The sequence below is a fragment of the Palaemon carinicauda genome, chromosome 24 (assembly GCF_036898095.1).
Source record: "Palaemon carinicauda isolate YSFRI2023 chromosome 24, ASM3689809v2, whole genome shotgun sequence".
Classification (NCBI taxonomy): Eukaryota; Metazoa; Arthropoda; class Malacostraca; order Decapoda; family Palaemonidae; genus Palaemon; species Palaemon carinicauda.
The window spans coordinates 54,993,284-55,013,283 of NC_090748.1; the positions used below are offsets into that span (position 1 = coordinate 54,993,284).

Here is a 20,000-nt window from a genome sequence, read left to right on the forward strand (position 1 = left end):
ATGCTGTAGATCAATATAATCTTCATATAAGAATCCTAATGTTCTTCTCCCTTTTCTTGAAAGAGGGATGACATCCTTGACGCTGGTCCTGGCGATGTTGGTGTTGATGGTGTCGGGGAAGTCCATCGACAACCCCGCAGAAAATCCGGACCGACCCTCCGGGATGGAAATGGCCGTTCCTACTGTCGTGGAGACGGTGAAACGGAACGGCAAGTCCTTATTGGTACCCCCGCCTGTACAGGTATTTACTCATATGATATTTTTTAACTAATACATGCTTTCTATGAGGCACAAGATGTCAGGAAAAACAATGGCTGATTTGGTTGGTGAAGGACTTTTTTAATTAATACACATACAATATATACATATATATATATATATATATATATATATATATATATATATATAGATATAGATATAGATATAGATAAAGATATAGATATATATATATATATATATATATATATATATATATATATATATATATATATATATATATATATATATATATATCGTCTGCATATGTATGTACATTTCCTATTATGTACTGTATATATTTGGCTATGGATTTGTGTGGGTAGTATATGTACATTTTGCTAACATTCTTTTTGCCAATATAGCTTTTGATGTTTGAAGTTATTCCTGTAAAACTGATATGCATGATTTTACTTATCAAATTATTCACAACAAGATAGCAATAAACAATGCATTTTCTCCTTAATGATGTTCCTTATTATTTGATCAATGTATTTTCTTTGTTTTTTGTGGAATTGCGAAAAGTCACTACTACTAAATTACATGAAAATGCACAATTTTTATTGTATCTAAGTGACTAAAGATCTTTCATTGGCTTGTGCATGAGATTTTGCATTCCCAGGTGCATGTTTGATTTTAGATGGGAAAATGACTGATTTTCGCGTTTGCCGTCTGACAATCGGTCTATCGTTTTGCTACATTTTTCTTTACTTGTAGAAAATCGAACTTACTACAATTTTAATACTTGTTCTGTCTGTCTATTGTGAAGTTCAGCGTTTATTTCTCTGTTTCGTGAACTTCTGGAAAACTATTACATGATTTTCGATCCCTTTTCATGTTATTTCCCTTTTTATCGTTGCTTATTCTACTATTTCCCATTTTATGTTTTGTGCAGAATGACTTTTGATTAAAACTGCATTCACTTCTAATCCCCCTTTGACTGAACTTCTTTTTATATTAATGCGAGATTTCATTATGAATTGTTTCACCATTGCGTAGAATTTTTTTTTTCTTTTTTTTTTTTTTGAGTTAATGAATAATATTATGAAAAAGAAAACCACTTGAGTAGCCCCTTTCATCCAGAATGCCCAAATTCATTCGGCCGCCATTTGTTTATTCAAAGCTCCTTAAATATACAGTTTTTTTCCTTCCGAAGGTATTTTCGTAGTTCGTGTTTTATTAACTAACTCCTCAACACAACACTAAACTAGAATGTGATACAAATAATTTAGACTTCACCTGTGTAGTGTTTAGTTTTATCACCTTCACGCAGTTGCACTTTGATAAAGTTTTTTGGCTGGAAGATTCTAACATTCTTATTTCACGAGTAAGTTATATTTATGTAGAATAGTGACAGGTAACTCATATTCAATTCATTATTTATAATGTTTGCGTATGCAATAATCAATCAATTAATAGATTGTGATTATCAAGATGTTAGAGAATATGTGTATGTTTTTTTTATATTAGTCTCTCTTACTTTTTGTAATTAGCATTACTTATTATTGATAACCTCAGCATGAAGGATAACATATGTATAAAATCAATCAATTTAATGCAACGTTATTTTACATTTTGAGAAAGGGATTTCAGAACTTGTGAAAAAAAAGAGGAATTTGAAAATCACATGGATTAATAAGTAGTTTCAACTTTTACGGTAAACTTGAAATAACCTCCCTGCTATAATTATGTATTTCCTATATATTCATACATTCAGACTTGTGATATCTGTCCTTTCCTCCATTACCAATATCTACCGTCTTCCATACCTCTTGTTTCCCTGTCCACACAGCCCTATCCTGATAAAGCGACCAATTCGGTTTTGTAAGCCAAGCTTGATTTTTTTAAATATATAAATGTCTGTGTTTAGACTTTTCTCCCCTCTAAGTTTGAATTGTATGTCAAAATTTAAGTTCTGTCTCTGGTGATACTTCGTAGGAAATTTGAAAGAATTATCTTTTTCTTTCAATTATTATAAACTTTTTTCATTCAGTATAGAGGTCAGGTCATAAATTCCATCCTGTTAAGAAATGTTTCCTTTCTCCTTCATATAATAAATTTTATTGTGATACCGAGGATGAGAATTAGAAGAAAAAAGTAAAATAAAAAAAATAAAAAATAATCTACCGAAAAAATCTCAGCAAATCAAAGAGCGATTCAATAATTATGGAGCAAATGCTACAAAGCAGCTTGGCTTCCAAAAGCAAATTCTAACCTTTTCCTCAACCTGTCCTCTTTTCTATCACAACCGGTGAACTCTCCATACTCGGTTTGGCCGTCAGGTGACCTCAGGCGTGTTGACCGTCCTTGGGGATGCCAGGAGGGGTCGCGTCATCGAAATAGGGGATGACGGCATACCCATCATCCATGGTGTCAGGGAGCATGATGACCCGTCAGATACCAAGGTCTACAGAAATGCCAGGTGAGGGCACCAGGGTATATCTTTAGTCAGAACGGGTTATTCAATTACCTAGAAATAGATTACATTTATTATGTCAATCAGGGATTTGTGGGCACGATTTGAATGAGGAAAAAATGAGATTTGTAGATTCCATTGTCGAAATTGACATGAGTTAAACTAAATTAATTAAGTAGGTTATTTTCACAATTCAAGTGACCGACAGATGTACTTAATGGAAGGCGCTTTATTTGGATGAAGCCATTCTTATTTTTTGGTGGGATGATGGGATGGGATAAATACGTATTTATGATTCTACCTGGGTGGATGCTGACTACGAATGTTGATCTTTCCTGAGAAATATTTGGTTGCAATTAAATTCTGTTAAACAAGTAGAAAAGGCAATCAGAGACCGCAGACCTCCGCCAAGGCACCTCAGTTCCCTCTATCATACCATCTCGACTTTCACTAGAGCCCTATTTATTTGTTTGATGAGAAATATCTAAATTGGTCCAATCCGCAATAGTAAAGAATCATTTTCTTTTTAAATCCTGACACCCGAATGGTGATCCGGATTACCGGCAAATCTAATCTCTTCTAAGTTAGCCTATTTCTGACATATCCTGAAATTTTCATTAAAATTCTTCCGTAACTTTTTTGAGTTAGTCTGGTAACAAACAAACAAACAAATCAAAAACAGACAGACAGAGATGACAACATAACCACCTTGGTGGAGGTAAATGAATAATGGCAGTTACTATTCTTCTTTGGTAAATCATTCGCCTCTTTTAAGAAATATTAACAAATTAAAACCAAAATTCAAAATAGAAATACCAAACATTAAAAAGTCATGAAGAGAATAAAAAAGTGGATAGTTTGGAGGAACAAGCCCGGAATTCAGAAGTCATGGAAAGATGAAAATGGGGACTAAAAAACTATCCAAATGTAGTAGCCACAAGTGCTTGCACCCTAGTGTACACGAACTGCAAAATTCATACTCTCATACAAATGAGATTATTGTAGTATACTGTAGGTGAAGGGTCAATATGCTTGTATGTCTTATCTGTGATACATGAATTTTCTTATTTTTCTTTTTTTTTCCTTGCATTCCCCTGATTCCGCTATTATGGCACTTTTTAGTGGACGGTGATTGCCATCGTTGCGTGGTGCCAGGAAAAAGCGGAGAGGGAAGCTGTGAACACTCCACCACTAAAACATGGATTGTGCAAAGGCGTCCATAGACACACACACACATTTAATTTTTCGCCACAAAACCGAGGCAGCCGCCGTCCACTGAAAAGTTGACTGCGTGCAGGGCTCCTTAAACCAGATATTATCTCAAAAGGATACTAATTTTTTGCTAAACGAATACTGATAACGACACCAAAAATTACATTTCTATCCCTTATCCGCCATTTTTAACCTTATTTCAAAATGTTGATTGTTTTGTGAAAATAGGGCAACGAGTTAAAATTTAATTGTTTCATGAAAACAAAATTTTAAATAGAAATTGCGTTTAAAGGACAATCGATCAATACCGTATTCTAACTGATTATCAAACGTATAAATGACCGGAGAGGAACCAAAGCAATTAAACTAGAAATCGAATTAAGATGATGTCCAACAAAATGACGGAAGAATCACTTCCTACACATAATGCCAAATGAAACTAATTAACATTTGCATGACAAAGAACTGTCAGCATTTATACATCAAATTAATTTAGACAAAAATTATGTCGTAAACAAAAGTAAAAATGAAGCCTCTATTAAAATCTAATGTGAATCACCGAAAAAAAAAAAGAAATCTTACAACAGACTGGCAGCAGGCTTTGCCTCCACTAGATATGCCAGGTGCTAACATATGCAGCTTAAACTCACGGTCCAGGGTAGGGATTGATCTGCTGCCATGCGAATATTAGGCAAATACGTTACCACTGTACTAGCCAGGTAGTACATAATGTATGTAGAGGTGTCAGAGGGCTGCCGCTGTGATGTCTAATAAGATATAAGAAACTACTGATGTGGAGGAAACTTACTCCACAGGGCGTTGGGTTTTGATTCAGGAGGTGAAAGAGAATTTGTCATTGATCGCTGATTATGATTATCGAAAAGCCGCACTTGTGAGGAGATAGTTCTTACTGTGTGTGTGAATTGTTTGTGTCTTAGTGTTTGCGTATGCGTGTGTACAAAACCCTGAAGAATATTACCCAGTAACGAAAATATTACAAGCTAAAGTATCCATAATGATGGGTAATTTCATGTAAATATGCTACATTAAACAAAATATCTTGATATACTGTCACATCTCACTTCCATTAAAACTTTCATCACCAACTTCTTTTCTCTGTACCCTCATCGTCTCCCTTTCCTCGAAATGCATCATTCAGAATCGTCAATAATGAGCTCATAACACCTGAAGACGAGCTTAGGATGAACGGCATCATAGGCCGCTCCCTCTCCACGCATTCGAACGAGTCGGCCGATAATGACCGCACAGCACGCATATTAACACCAGAATCATCTTCTGGTCGTGCTGTTTCTAGTTCTGGCTCTGGCTCGTGGATTTTCAGAAATAATCCAGTTCGGGTAGGTACAGGGCTAACCTCATTATCCTCTAATTTTAAGAAAAATTAACGAGACTATTTAGCCCGCTTTAAATGAGATATCATTGTTTTCAAGGTAAGTAATTTAAATACTCAAACCAACAGAATATTTTTAGTGTAATATAAACATTGCTTTATAAGATTACAAGTTATTATCGTTTGCAGTTAAATGTAGCGTGATTAGTGTTTTCTTAGCATAGCACTTCATTAAAATTTAGTTTAACATTGTATACACGAACAATAATGACTTTTCTGTCCATTTCAAGTGATGTACAGTTCTTAGCTTATTTTAATTCTATACAGAATTTAATTTTTTTCTATTCATATTTGATTTAACGAATTGATACATTTTATATAATTCACAAAATACGTAGATCTTTTGTTTACTTTTTCTAGTAGAAATATTAATGAATAAAAATAGAATTTTAGCAAAAAAAATCTTGCTGAAAATAATATCTGAATGTTCTACTTCAGGTAATCAGTATTCTTGATATATTTGATCAGGTTTGGTTTTTAGACAGAATTATCTAAACCTTAATACATGACTTGTTTGTGTCTTTTTAACTACAAAGTCCAATGCAAAATAATTCATATACCCAATTATTCGTTTCTTTCATTTGATTTCACTATAATTAACATTCTTGGTTTGGGTTTTTCTCGTTTTACATGCATGGCCACTTTATTGCAGAGAAACTTGATCTCAGCAAGTTCATTGCCTTTGTGTCTGGTTTCAAATGAATATGAACGCGTTGTAAAGAAAATAATGGGGTTGTGGTGGCCTACTGATAACGCTCCTCACCATCCTTGTGAGCTAAGAATGGGGGTTTGGGGAACCCTGTAGGTCTACCTGCTGAGTCATCAGCAGCCATTGCCTAGCTCTCCCTGGTACTAGCTTGTGTGGAGAGGGGCCTTGGCCGCTGATCATATGTATATATGATCAGTCTCTAGGACATTGTTCTGCTTGCTAGGGCAGTGTCACAGTCCCTTCCCCATGTCATTCATGAGAGGCCTTTAAACCCTTAAACAAGAAACCAAACATCTTTTGACAAGCAATTGTACTTTCTGATTATTAATGCCAAGCCATTTTAATGATAACTGGCGATTTCCCCTTTGGATATAAAGAAAAAAGTTCCCGAAAAGACGAGATTTATTCTTTGCGCTAAACACAAATTTTAAAAAACACGGTAAAATTTTTGTATACCTTTCGGAAGTGTTAGAAAAATAATTCAGGATTCACATCCATCCAATTCCGAAACCATTGTAAAATCGAATAATCTTTTTGGCAAATGGTCCACCAATCCACAAACTTATTAATAAAATCTGCCTCTAACTTTTAGTTGGCGTAAAGATGAATAAATAGATAAATAAATTATTCGATTTCCTGAACATGATTTATCTCTTAATCCATTAGCCCTTATTTAGCCACAGATCCATACACCACCCGTGCCAAATGAAACCCATAACTAACCTTTTGAGATATTTTGCAAACAGACAATCAATAAACAAACAATTGCTAAAATATGAGTTCCGTACAACTTCACTGGCTTGGATTTAATGGGATATCATTTACATTCACATATTTATTTTCAATAATGTATAACATGACCTAGATTACACATACAAGCAACATTGGAACTTGAAAGCAAAAAGCGTGAATTTTATATATATTTATTTATATATATATACATATATATATATATATATATATATACATATATATATGTATATATATATATATATATATATATATATATATATATGTATTAAATTTAAAAGGGTTCATGCATATATTCAAATAAACATCTCTGCAAACGTTCATATTTATGACCAGTAAGGTTTACAAAACGATATTTTCTAGATATGCACTCACAGTAGAGTCACAGTTGATATATGTTAATAAAAATGCTATTCTCCGGTGACATGTGTGTAAACAACAAAATTACAGGAGCACAGTGCATTTTCTTGTATATGTGATGATTGTAGATTTAGAAAGCTTGTAGTCTTAGCTGCAGGAAAGAGGTCCATGTGTACTTGTAGTTTCCCATCACAAAGCTTTTTTGCTCCTGCACCTTCCAGGGGGGCGTTGTTGCCTCAGTGCCTTCAAGAGGCCATTCTTCTTCGTCTGCAAGAACTCGAGGGGCACGAAAATACCCTGCCTTCTACTACAGGAAGTATTATGATAACGAGAGGGTTGGTGTCATCGCCGAGTCATCATTTGAGGATGACAGATTGTCCACCTCTTCAGAGCAGGTAAGTTTTCAGGAGGAAACGACATTCCCGACTGATTTTTGTTTTTAGAGGATTTCAGGCTTTGTCCTGAAGAAAAGATTATGAGAAACAGTCTTATAACAAACAGGTTCTTGAATTACTCTCCTCATTGTTCATTTCTCGTTTTGGAAGTTTAATGCTGTTTCATACTTTCCTTGCTTATGACTTTATAGGTTTGCTTGTCAGCCGTTTTCCATACTTCACCATTATCTCTTTTCGACATCTTTCACCGGTGTTTTTCTAGCTATTTCGGATTCTGTGGCCATTGTTGCTGATGTTACTGTAGTTGTTGAGGGCAATCTACAAATCACTCCTAATTATCTGATGAAGTTTAGAAAAAGGCAAACTAGAAAGAACAATATTAGTTTCTCACATTTCAGAGAGTGACTCTCTTCTAATGAAGATCTTTTGAAATTGTTTCGCTGAAATATTGCTTCTTCCTACCTTCAAGGTTTCAGAAGTCCCCGTAGGTCAGAACCTGTCTAAGGCAATAGCAGTTCATTTTGTTCTAATTAAGCATCTCAAAGATGCGTCCGCGAATAAGATGCCTACTAATCTTTTGACCGAAGGCGGCAAATACTATGGCTGGCCACTTTCGCTCCATGGTGTGGTAAATACTGTTAATACTGCCCTGTCATTCTGTCAAGCTAATACTCAGAAAGGCATATTGACTATGTGACAAAATCTCTTCGCTACTTATGTGAGTAATGATACTTCATCCACAGCACATTAATATTCTTTTCCTTGTACAAGCTTAAAGGTAAGTAGATGGATGCTATGAAAACGGACATTTTATCCATTGCCAATTGATATGCTAAGGTGACAATGGTTATGTTGCAAGAAGTCGGGACGTTAATGGCTGGTGGTGGAAATCAGTCATAAATGTTGTTAGAGCACGATGGAACTAAAAAAACATGCCTGTTGGTATATACCTTGTTTGTTTTTATACTTCAAAAACATGAATGTACACACATTATTGAATTTGTGCACTTTTTTACATTAAGTGTTACAGTATGAACATTTGCCCATTCCTTTCTTTCTTGTTCACTAATAATTTTATTTCACGGGCATTTCAAGTGGATACATAAGCATGTGATCAAAGTCCAGCAGGTGAAAAATGCATGTTGCAAAATAAGATCCAAATATTATACTAAAACTTGCAATTGAATATCGTTTCCAGAGAAAATAGTAAAGACAAATCATCAAAGAAAGCTTCATTGGTAAAAGGTAGAACTGAAAAATATTTGTTGCCATTATATAGTTGATGATGTTCCATCATTTTGGAGAATTTTTTTATGGATAATAGCATCTACTGAGATGTTAAACTGATGCAAAACAAAGATTTTTCAACTATTACTTGCTATCTAAAGCCAATTTTAGGCAAATAAATTAGTCAATTGTCATGAAAACTCACGTTCTGCAAGCTATGACTGACTCATCATTTCATATAATAGAATTAGCAGTAGTTTTGGTGGCTTTCTTCTTTACATAAAGTAATTCGCAGTGACGATTTTTAAAACTGATATTTCGACAATATATGTTTTAAACTTTTATTGTTTATTTTCTTGGAAAGGTGGTAAGCTACAGCTACCTGGCTGCACCCAATGGAAACTCCCGATCTGACACATCCCACAGCAGTTCTTCGAATGATGTCGTATACGGAACCGGCTCTGCAGCTAAACCGCCTTCTCAAAGTGCCTCTGCGGCTGTGTCCCTTCATACGGTAGAGGCTCCGTCTCTGGTAACGGCTGAGAGCGTCAATGTTCCAGTGCATCAACATGCTGAACCGTCTCTGAATGTCATCGGAGTGTCTTCCTCTAATGACGTCTCTACTTCGCTGTCAAATCCCGTTCCTTTTGGTCATGAATCTAACCCTTCTGAAAGTTTTGCAGTGCACCATGTTCCAGCCCATGAACAAGTTCATAGCCAGTTTCACCAACTTCCTATTACACCGCCTCCCCATGCCCCACCTACTATCTTTCAAGCCGATCACAATAACTTCGTAATCCAAGACACCACTTTCCAGGTAATTTGGGGATGGGGTTTTGCTAATATTTTACCGTAGTTTCATAATTGTTAGGAAAACTCTCTGCAAGCGATAATGTCATATTCCAATTGTTAAATTTAAAAAGCACCTGTTGTCTAAATCACAAAGTTATCAAATTTAATGTCATTACATATATTCCTTCAAACCCCATAGAGACAAATTGTAAACATACCTAATGAACATAGTTACGGCATAGCTTTCCACGAATGTTCATGAATTGCATTACTGAAGACCTCGAAGTTGCAGTCCCAATGATAAAGATGATTTAAAAGATTATTTGTCAATTTGAATGAACGTTCTTTTAAGAAGAATGTGATGCACTGCAATTCATGGTAATCCAAAAGACTTCAGTGGAAATGCTCACATTAAGTGACTGGTTAAAAATCTTCATATATGGACTATTAGATTTGATGATACAAAATAGTATTCATATTCTCAAACCACAAGACAGAGTTCCACTTGGATTTTAGTATGGTTAAATCAGTTACCTATCTACCTTACACACCTAATAGCTTTAAACCCGTACCTAGTTTCATCTGTACATACCTGTACAGAGGAGGCCTTTGATCATACTTGTTACAGAGGCCATTGCCCTTTTATCTATGGGCCAGTTAAACTGTATCCTGGGTTATAGGTTAATCACTCCTTAAATAACCAAAGGTCTAAATCAAATAGACTACTTTAGACTCCCCTATAATTGAAAATTATGTTAACTTACTACTCACCCTATTGTTTAAAACATTAATGTTATGTGTTCAAAACATAATGAATAAGATTATGAGTGTTATTATATTATTTAAATTCGAAGGATCAAACATATTGGTAAAGATATTGGATATCTGAATGCAGTAGAGCGTCGTTTTACAGGAGTTATAAAGACAAATATCAATATGGCATCCCAGCTCTTATTGTGGCCAAACTTGTTGTTATGTACTAATTATCAAACTTTCTTCCTTTTTTTTTTTTATTACACCTTTTTCCATAGAAGTATCATGTTTTTTGTTCTGAATGTCTGAAGTGTAGATTACAGTGTTCTCTAGTTATTAGTGAATTTCACCGGATTGCATCTTAATCTACAATAAGGAAGATTGTCTGTTCATCAACTTAAACAATGATTGTCTATCGACACTAAATTCAGACGACCCATCCAGCTGTTTTTCATGCTCATAGAAAAGACAATTCCTTCTTTATTACATAAAAATTCATTCAGAATTCCCGTTCCTCCTCAGGCTCACCCAGGGGCGCCCACGTTCACCATCCCTATTCCAATTCCAACACAGCATGCAAATTCCCAACGTCGCCGCCCTTTCCACAGGAATAACGTTAAGGTAACAAAGAATATTCAAGGATGAAAGGAACAAAAAAGGTAAAAGAAATTAAGTAAAAACGAATTTGACAATTGTCCAAAAGAGCAAGGTCGCAGTGAAAGAATAAGGTAACCAAAATAATGCCATTTGGTATACAGTTCACCATCAAATGCAAAGAAAGTAAATCTTATTTTATCCCTTAAAAAGACTTCTACATTGAACAAAGATTATGTAAAAACTTGAATATTTAAAAAAAAAAAAAAAAACTTCCCTCACATTAAAACATTTGAACACTAGTTTTATCTTTCAAAGAAACAGGTAACATAGTAAAAATAAACAAACATGAACATTAAAGGATAAGAATTACCCTGAGTTATTAATATGGACTTTAGTAAGGAAGTTGAACACGGATGAAAAAAAAAAAAAAAAGTCATGCAGGAATGTAGTACAAAAGAAATATTCAAGTAACAAATCATTTTATTTTGGTAACTTTGTTAGCAGGAGCCAGCAAGAACATAAGGAAAATACACATTTCATGCATAACCGAGGCGCTGATTGTTCTTTGAGACAAACATAAGATTACTTTATCACGAAATCTTGATAGCAAAGAAAAGAAGTCTTCCAATATCTTTAACCCTCGTACTTCTTTTAACCTGTCTTGATTCCACATCCGTGACTGTGACTTGGATTTCTTTTTAATTACAAAGCATTGTTTGTCATATTGTATTCAGGAAATGATCTTGCTTCTATTACTATAAAGCTTTATTGTATTTGTTTCTGAGACTGCTAACTTATCTAATTAGTATTATTTCCCAATTTTGGATATTCATTCAAACAAACTTCAAATATTTACAAGCAACATAATGTTGCTGAACTGTCACAGAATTTCAAAAGGTAACGACCTGATAATTTATATCTATTATTCACTAAATCTATATTTTTTCGGGTAACATCTTTAATCTCCAGTATTTTATTCCAAACATTACCAAGCTGCTTTTCAATATTTTTCGGTTTACTTTATCTCTACAAAGTAGTTTTCATTTCGTTGTGACTTAAATCTACACAAAATTATACCCCACTGTTATGTGCGTTATATAATTCATTTTCTATCAATTCTAAATATCTGAATAAACCAACTGGTACTAGATGATAAAAAGAGCCACTAAGCAATCTCTTTTAACTTCCCAATGCATACTCTCTGGGTCGTATTTCCTGTTTCTATTTATATTCAAGACTCTACTGTGAAGAGTGATTAATCAAATTCTTTCAAACGTGACTGATTTAGATGTAATGTAATTTAAGCATATATTGATTTTCTGCCTTTAATTTAATGATACATTAGCTTCTGACAACGTGACATCAAATAATCTTCTGCATCTTTACTGATCAATGACGTTTAATCTTATAACTCTTCTCTGTCAAAATAGCAGTTTTAAGACATTTTAACCTCTTTGTTCATTCTGTACCCATAGCAGTCTTATGAAGCTATTTCATGTTAGTTCTTGTGGCAATAAGAAGCTCATATTACCCAGTTCCCATAGCGAGCTTCTTTCGAGCTATATCCGTTGCAAGATCATGAAATGGGGACCTCTGTCCAAAGTTGTTTTAAAAGCATATATCTATAACAACCACAGGCTTCATCAGAAATTGTGGAACACACCCTCCCTGCCTCAGGAGCTCTTTCCTACACCAGTTACAATCCATATGACGTCGCGAACGAACATTCGACCAAGAAGCCCATTTATAAGAAGATGATTGAACCGTTCATGAAGGCAGGAGAGAAGCTCTATGAGGTAATACCAGAATTTGTTGAAATAAAGAAGCTTTATTTTTTTTTTCACCCCAGTATCTAAGAAATTATTATATCTATTAACGAACGTTTTTAATGTTGTGTTTAATTATTTTTTTTATTTTGTTGATAGTAGTAGGCAGAAGTAACAAGAAATTCACTAGAAGTAATAAACATAACTGATACCTGAGGTTACATTGTGAAAATAAAGATACAAACTCACATATCACAGTCATTTTTCAAAACAAATAGCTTTGTTTTAATTGATTTTATCTCGTCCGTAACAATAGCCCATTATCATGATAATTAATCGTTGAAAATCAAAGGTCAATAACACCAAGTGCCTCATCAATTTACTCGTTTTTACTGATTTAAAAGTTAGTTTTCAAAACTGGTTTTCCCAGCAGTGGACCCTGAATATATGTCTCTTTAAACCTATCGAAATGCCGTTTTCCAGATGGCCTCCCCTGTACTGGACCCTATGTTTGATGTTGGAAGCAGGATTTCCCATAGCCTGGGAATTCAGTCCGATTCAGAGCCCTTCTCCCTGTTGAGTATGAACGATTACATTAGCAGGACAGTTGACGGCGGAGGTGTTCCAGTGGTGGCTGGAGTTGCTGCCCTTACTGCAATTGGTGAGTCTAAAAGTCTAGCAAAATTTAAAGATAACCTGAAGTAGCCATGAGCCACTGGGTTTTATTGCATTTATTTGTTCTGCCACTTAATTCCCATTTCACAATTGCATTACATTACTGACTAATGATCACTTGTTTGTATTGCTATGCATGATACTGTGTGCATAACCAAAATGGGTCTCAACACCCCTTTCGTTTAGTTGCGTTGATTAGTTAATTACATTTTTGTAGGCCCATCGCTGTTTTTAGCTGCTAGGTCGTTTGTAAGCCACATTATGCCCATAGCCAAGGAGTGGTCTTATAAACCATTGAGCTTAAGCCTTGGATTGTGCCATGTCTCAACAGGCTACCTAACCTTTTTTTTTTTTTTTGATGACTTGATGACTTTGAGGTAACAAAGGTAAGATCAGCCAAACTTTTCTCTATTGTATTTACTTTTATTTCAGTGCGTGCGATTATGTAGCCATTGATGGTCTTGTTAATTTTATTTGCATTTTTTTTTCATTTATCATGTATAGACAATCTGTATTGTAGCAGTTCATAATTTAGGTATATAACATTTTGTCTTGGTCCTTTTAGATTATTCAGTAATGTGAATAAGAAAAATTACTAGAGACCATGACAGATATCTACTGGTATTTTGTCAGGAAAAAATCTACCCAGATTTCTACAGTGTGCAAGGGTGCTGTTAGGTTATGACAGAGAGACGGAATAAATGTAACTAACTTTATTTCAACAGATAACTAGTTTATATACAAGCAGTTCTGAGCAAGAATGTCACAAAAATTTAAACAAACTAATATATGTAAAGGCAAGCTTAAACAGGTTGTTATCAGTGCCGGGGGAGAGCGAGGTATACGAGAAAAAGGGAAATACTGTTACAGGATACGTGCGTGTATGAATACGTCGGTACATGGCTCCCCCATTCCTAAAAATGACATACATGTGAGATAGGGTGCCCTGATCTTAGGAGGAAAGCTGTAGGCAGGTCAACTTACAGGAGATACACAGGTTTCAGGCTATCCATGGAGACCCGGTCTTCTTTGACACGAATGTTAATTAAGAAGGGTTTCGGTGTGTGACGAATCATGAGGAAAAGGCCCGTGTACGTGGGCGTTAGCTGTGGTTTGCTAGTCTCGTTGCACAGGAAAATGTGCGAATCCTTGTGCAAATCTGTCGGTATATGTTTCTTTTCTTGGGGCTTGTAAGCCTGGGGGCATGGAGTAAATTCTTCCTCAACATGACATAGGCACTGGAGATTGTTAGAAGAGGAGGTTACAGATGGAAATATTCCACAGGGACCACCAACGGGTCATCAAACACCATATCAGCTGCCAAGACATCGACAGCATGTTTAGGAGTGGTCTTTAATCCCAGGAGGACTCAGGGAAGCTGAGTAAACAAGTTGGAGTCATTGTGGCAGAATATCAATGCTGCTTTGAGGGTGTGATGAAAAGATTCAACCATTCTGTTGGCTGCACGGTTGTAGGCAGTTGTCCAATGTAAGATGGTACCTGGGAGATTCGCTAATGATGTCCACAATTAAGAGGTGAAAGTGGCACCTCTGTCAAAAGTAACATGCTCAAGGAAACGAAATCTCACTATCCACCATGAGAATAACACAGATGTACATGAGGCAGACGTTGCAGTTTGCATGGGGATGGATTCAGGGCAACAAGTGGAGCAATCAATGACAGTAAACAGGTAATGATATCCTTGTGTTGTGGGTAGGCAACCTACTATATCGACATGAATGCGGGCAAAACAATGCCAAGGTTGAGGAAATATGCCCACACCTGAATCTGTGTGTCAATGTACTTTTAAAGTTTAGCATGAATTACAGGTGTGGACCCAATACTCAGCATCCTTAGTAATGTAGTGCCAAATGAACTTCGTCTTCAGTAGCTATGCAGTAGATTGGCCCGATGGATGTGAAAGGTTATGAATGAAATCAAACACCTGTCGGAGTAGGGGAGCAGGTCTCCAGGGTCGTGGTGTACCAGTACTGATATCACAGAAGAGTGTTGAAGTCGTCGAGGGTGGCATTGAAGTTGTCAAGGGTGGCGTCGATGTCATTGAGAGTGACATCTTCCCAACAGAAGGATGTGCAGGATATCCTTACATGCTTGGTACTCTGGATCTTTTCTGTCAAGGCATTGTAATCCAATTCCAGGTGAATGGCAGCCAATGTGTTTCTTGACAGGGTATCAGCAATGGGATTAATTTTCCCAGGGACGTGTTAAAGGGTACGTTTATATTCAGACTCAGTGGAGAGATGTCAGCATTGATGGGCGGACCAGGTGTCTGACTGTTGAGTGAAGGCGTGCACCAGAAGCAAGTGGTCCGAGTGAATGACGAAGGGCAAACCTTCAAAGAAGTGGAGAATATGATGGACAGCCAAATGCATCATCAGTAATTCGCAGTCGAAGGTATAGTAGCCAGATTCTGCCTTGGGCAGTTTTCTATTGAAGAAGACCAATGGGTGGACCGAGCCATTGGCTACCTGCTAAAGTACTTCATCAATAGCGATGTCGCTGGCATCGGTAGAGAGAAGAGGGTAATGTGGCACGGGCAAACAAAGAGCAGGAGTGGTTGATAGGGCAATCTTTACACTGCTGAAGGCTGCTTGTTAAAGGGGACCCCACTTCAGGACTTTTGGCTTGCCCTTGAAAGAGGTGTAGAGGGGGGCAAGAGTGATGACGATGGCTGGTAGGAAACGGTGATAATAGCGGAGCATGCCCAAGGATTCTTGCAGTGCTTTGACAGTCAATGGAGCGGGGAAGTTCTGAATGGCTGCTACCTTCCCAGGGAAGGGGTGGACTATTGCAGGAGTGATGCGGTGCCCTAAGAAGGATACTTCGTTGTAGTCATGCCGGACTAAAAGGCCAATCTGTTGTAAGTATGTGAAAACGATGTGTAGGTGATGGAGGTGTCACTCTTTTCCTCTTTGAAGGACGAAAAAACAAGTATGTCATCCACGTAACATCCACAGAAGGGGAGGAGCCCTAAGATGCCATCCTTGTGGCACTGAAAAGTACCCACAGCATTACAAAGGCCAAAACAGGAGTAATTGAAGGTGTATGTACAATACCGAAGGGGGTGGTGATGGCAGTTTTGGAGATGCCTTCTTGGTTTATGGGTACTTGATAATATCCCTTTAAAAGATCGAGAGTGGAGAAAACCTTTGCTTTATGCAAGTAGGAGGCAACGTCAGCTATGTTTTGGGAGGGGGTACTGATCCAGTTCTGTCTGCTTGTTCAGATGCCTTTAATCCCCATATGGGTGCAGGGAGCCATTATTCTTCAGGACAATGTGTAAGAGCAACGGCCATGGGCTTGAGGCCTTTTGGCAAAGGCCCATTTCTTCCATTTTGGTGAATGTTTGTTTAGCGGCTGCCAAATGATCTGGTGCAAGATGCCGGAATCAGGCAGACACTGGGGTCCCCATCGTCTCGATATGATGATAAATACCCTGTTTGGTAGGAACCGTGGGTGTTTGGCGAAGTCCAGGCAGAAGACTTCAAGGTACGACGTGAGGAGGTGATCGTAGGCTTATGTGGGTGTGATGATGTGGAGAGCGAGGTCAGAGGAAGCAGGTTGAAGAGGTGTCAATGAATAGGAGTCTGCGTTGACTAACCGTCAGTGAGCAGCATCAACTGGAAGATGGAAATGGGAGAGGAAATCCGTACCGAGGATTGGCAATGTGTTGTCAGCAACAAGAAACTTCCAATGATATATGGAACTCCCAAATGATAATGTGAGAATCTCGTATCTGTGATTGGGGATCTCAGATCTGTTGGCAGCTACCAGGTGGATGTCAACAGATTTAGACTGACCACGTCATGTCTTAGAGAGTGGCCTTGGTAGAAGAGAGCGGCAAGCATCCCTATTTACCAAAAATCGCATGCCATTACCTGCATCATGTAAAAAGAAAAGATTAGTGACATGGGAGGCCACCGCCACAAGCGATGGCCTACCTACAAGGTTTTTTGCCACTGACAACCAATCACACATTTCTTTGCAGTAGTTATGAATCTAGAGTGATAGCAGCATAACTGCAGCCGATATTCGTCAGTAAGTGGCGAGGGGCAGCATATGTGGGTGGTAAGCCGCTTTGTCGTCGCTCCGGCATATTACGGGGTGGGCATCTGTGTCCTACCGCAGTCCATCCTACCGCATTCACGTCAGCTTTTTGTATAGCTGTCCTCTTCATTAGGAGTGGAGGCATTGATGGAAGTCTTGAAGGTGGCGAAGTTGCTGTCCATAAGGGCGTCAACTTTGGTCATGAGGTCCTTGATGGGCAAAATATCGACAATGTGGATGTCAGCGCGTACAGGTTTAGGTAGGAGCTGTACCTACAGGGCACGAAGAAGGTTCACCTCCGGAGAACAGCCACTTTCAGCAGGTTGCAGGCGAGCAATATTGGTCATTTCCCTGAGGGTGAACAAAGCCTTTTGGTCCCCCAACAGTTGGTTGAAAGAGCTGAAAAACTTGGCTATACAAGCAGCTGTCGATGGTGAGTACTGCTCTAGTAGGTATGTTATGAGGGCATCTTATGCTATTGGGGTGTCCCCTTGGTTGCATAGCCAATCTGAGATTTACAGGAAAGTGTCCTTAGGGATCTCCACAAGGACATGGTCTGCTTTGTTGTTTGAGCAAGTCACTACCTTAGTGCAAAACTAAACCTCGGTGCATTGAAACCAAGCAAATGCCTCTGTACTGGCGAAGGGGGATAGTATCGTGGGTGTGGTGTTCATAGAAGAGTCAGGGTTGGAGGGAGGTATCATCAAACAGTAAGACACAGCAGTGAGGCGGAAGGCAGGAGGGAGCTGGTCCTCCTGCAGTCACCAATTGTGCGAGGGTGCCGGTAGGTTATAACAGAGAAACGAGATGACTGCAACTAACTTTATTTCAGCAGATAACGAGTTTATATACAAGTAGTTCCGAGCAAGAATGTCACAAAAATTCAAACAGACTAATGTATGTAAAGGCAAGCTTAAACAGGTTGTTATCAGTGCTGTGGGAGAGCGGGATATACAAAAAAAGTAAATACCGTTACAGTGTACGAGCATTTGTGAAACACCTGGTACAACAGTTTGCCAAATAAATGGGACTCTTTTTTTCACCCTGGGTACTTTCATTGTAATTGATTCATGAAGGTATTTCAACTCTTGGGAGAACTTCTTAGCTGACATAATGGGCACTTTGGAATTTTCTTTCACTTCTTATGGCTTTGCTTCGTTCTTAATTACAAAGGTTCACTTTGACATTATAGAGGTGATTCTGGGTCAAGGTCTGTAGGAGATCAAGGAACTCCTACATAAGTATACAGCACCTTAGGTGGGAAGTCATAGTGATAATAATAAGTTGTGAAAACTATTAATAGTTTACTTTTTGTGATACATTAACATCAAATAGTACCATTTATCTATAAATATGTTTTTTTCTGCCACTGCCATTTATTATTAATAATATTATTCGCATATTCATATAGAATAACCCAAATTTGCCAATAGCTTGATAAGCACAATTCCGCAATATAAAATGTCACTACATCTGAACAAAGAATTGAAGCCTTATAACCTTTAAAGTTTCTAAACTGAGACAGAAGAGAAAACTAGAGCAAAGAGTAATGATAATCTATCAGAAATAAATATAATACTAAATAAGATAGAATTGTATAATAAATGTTTGCGAAAATTTAGTAAAGACTCTCTTTTCCTTAAAAGTAGCCTTGCAAATCCTAAAATGGTTTGAGAGTTCCATAACTTTGCAGCAAATGTGATGCAAATTTTTTGAGGTATGAAGTATTATGACATCATGTCCTCTAAACAAAATGTGGACGCTGACGGACCACAAAATGTAGAGAAGGTTAACATAACTCAGGAATGTCATTATAAAGTAGGTGATGTCTGAAGCTCCCGATTGAAATTAAACTTATGCAAATGACCAAACATAAAAATTTCTATTTACTCAGAAGTAGCTAGATTTCCTTATTTCATCTGAGGAGAAGTGGGACGATTGCTCACCAATCTCTAAAAAGCACTTTTACACCATAATTCCTTTTTATCCTCCATAGTTACTCTATCAAGTTCTGCCTTTGCCTATGATTTTAAACTTCCAATATCAGGTTTTTGTAGCCGATTTTTTATCCACACACCCTCTCTCTTCTCAAATTCCACTCTTTTCTTCTGATATATATTCTTTTGTCCATTGTCTTACTTCCTCAATTAAGATCATACCATAATTTTTTTGTAGAATACTAACTGACGTAAAGTTCTGAGAACTCTTACAATCTTCTGTTCTCTATCACACTCAGTCTTATACACAAGAATAATTACTCTTATAACCAATTCATTCGAGACCGGCCAGTCATCCATACTTCACTGTACAGTCTAGTCAGCCGCACAATCACCGGTCACTACCAACCTGCAGGATCTCAATTGTGGTCGCCTCTGTTTCCAACATTTTTCCAATCTGAAATATTTTAATGTCCATCTTTACATCATAAAAGTTCTCTTCAACTAACATTCTTGTAGAACTAAAATTTTCTATTATTGCATAATTTTTCGCTGCTTCTCCTTTATCCAAAATCTCTCAGAAAACTTCTGCGAATGATACCATCTATAATGACGTCATGTAAGACTGTGTTTACTGTACACTGCTTTTTCCATTTGATTTTTTACATTGTGATCTA

The 20,000-nt window shown here is 37.1% G+C and overlaps 1 protein-coding gene across 3 annotated transcripts in view; it reads left to right on the plus strand.

The window, feature by feature from the left end:
* Positions 1 to 20,000, plus strand: part of LOC137617852 (uncharacterized) — a 127,272-nt gene that overhangs the window by 87,446 nt on the left and 19,826 nt on the right. The window contains exons 2-9 of one of the 3 annotated variants that reach the window (XM_068347802.1): positions 64 to 241; positions 2,538 to 2,677; positions 5,043 to 5,241; positions 7,335 to 7,508; positions 9,100 to 9,552; positions 10,803 to 10,901; positions 12,515 to 12,673; positions 13,127 to 13,304. In XM_068347802.1, coding sequence (XP_068203903.1) covers positions 68 to 241; positions 2,538 to 2,677; positions 5,043 to 5,241; positions 7,335 to 7,508; positions 9,100 to 9,552; positions 10,803 to 10,901; positions 12,515 to 12,673; positions 13,127 to 13,304 — 1,576 coding nt within the window. In that variant the 5' untranslated portion in view covers positions 64 to 67. The remainder of the gene's footprint in view (positions 1 to 63; positions 242 to 2,537; positions 2,678 to 5,042; positions 5,242 to 7,334; positions 7,509 to 9,099; positions 9,553 to 10,802; positions 10,902 to 12,514; positions 12,674 to 13,126; positions 13,305 to 20,000) is intronic. The other 2 variants (XM_068347803.1, XM_068347804.1) reach the window with 2 other exon arrangements.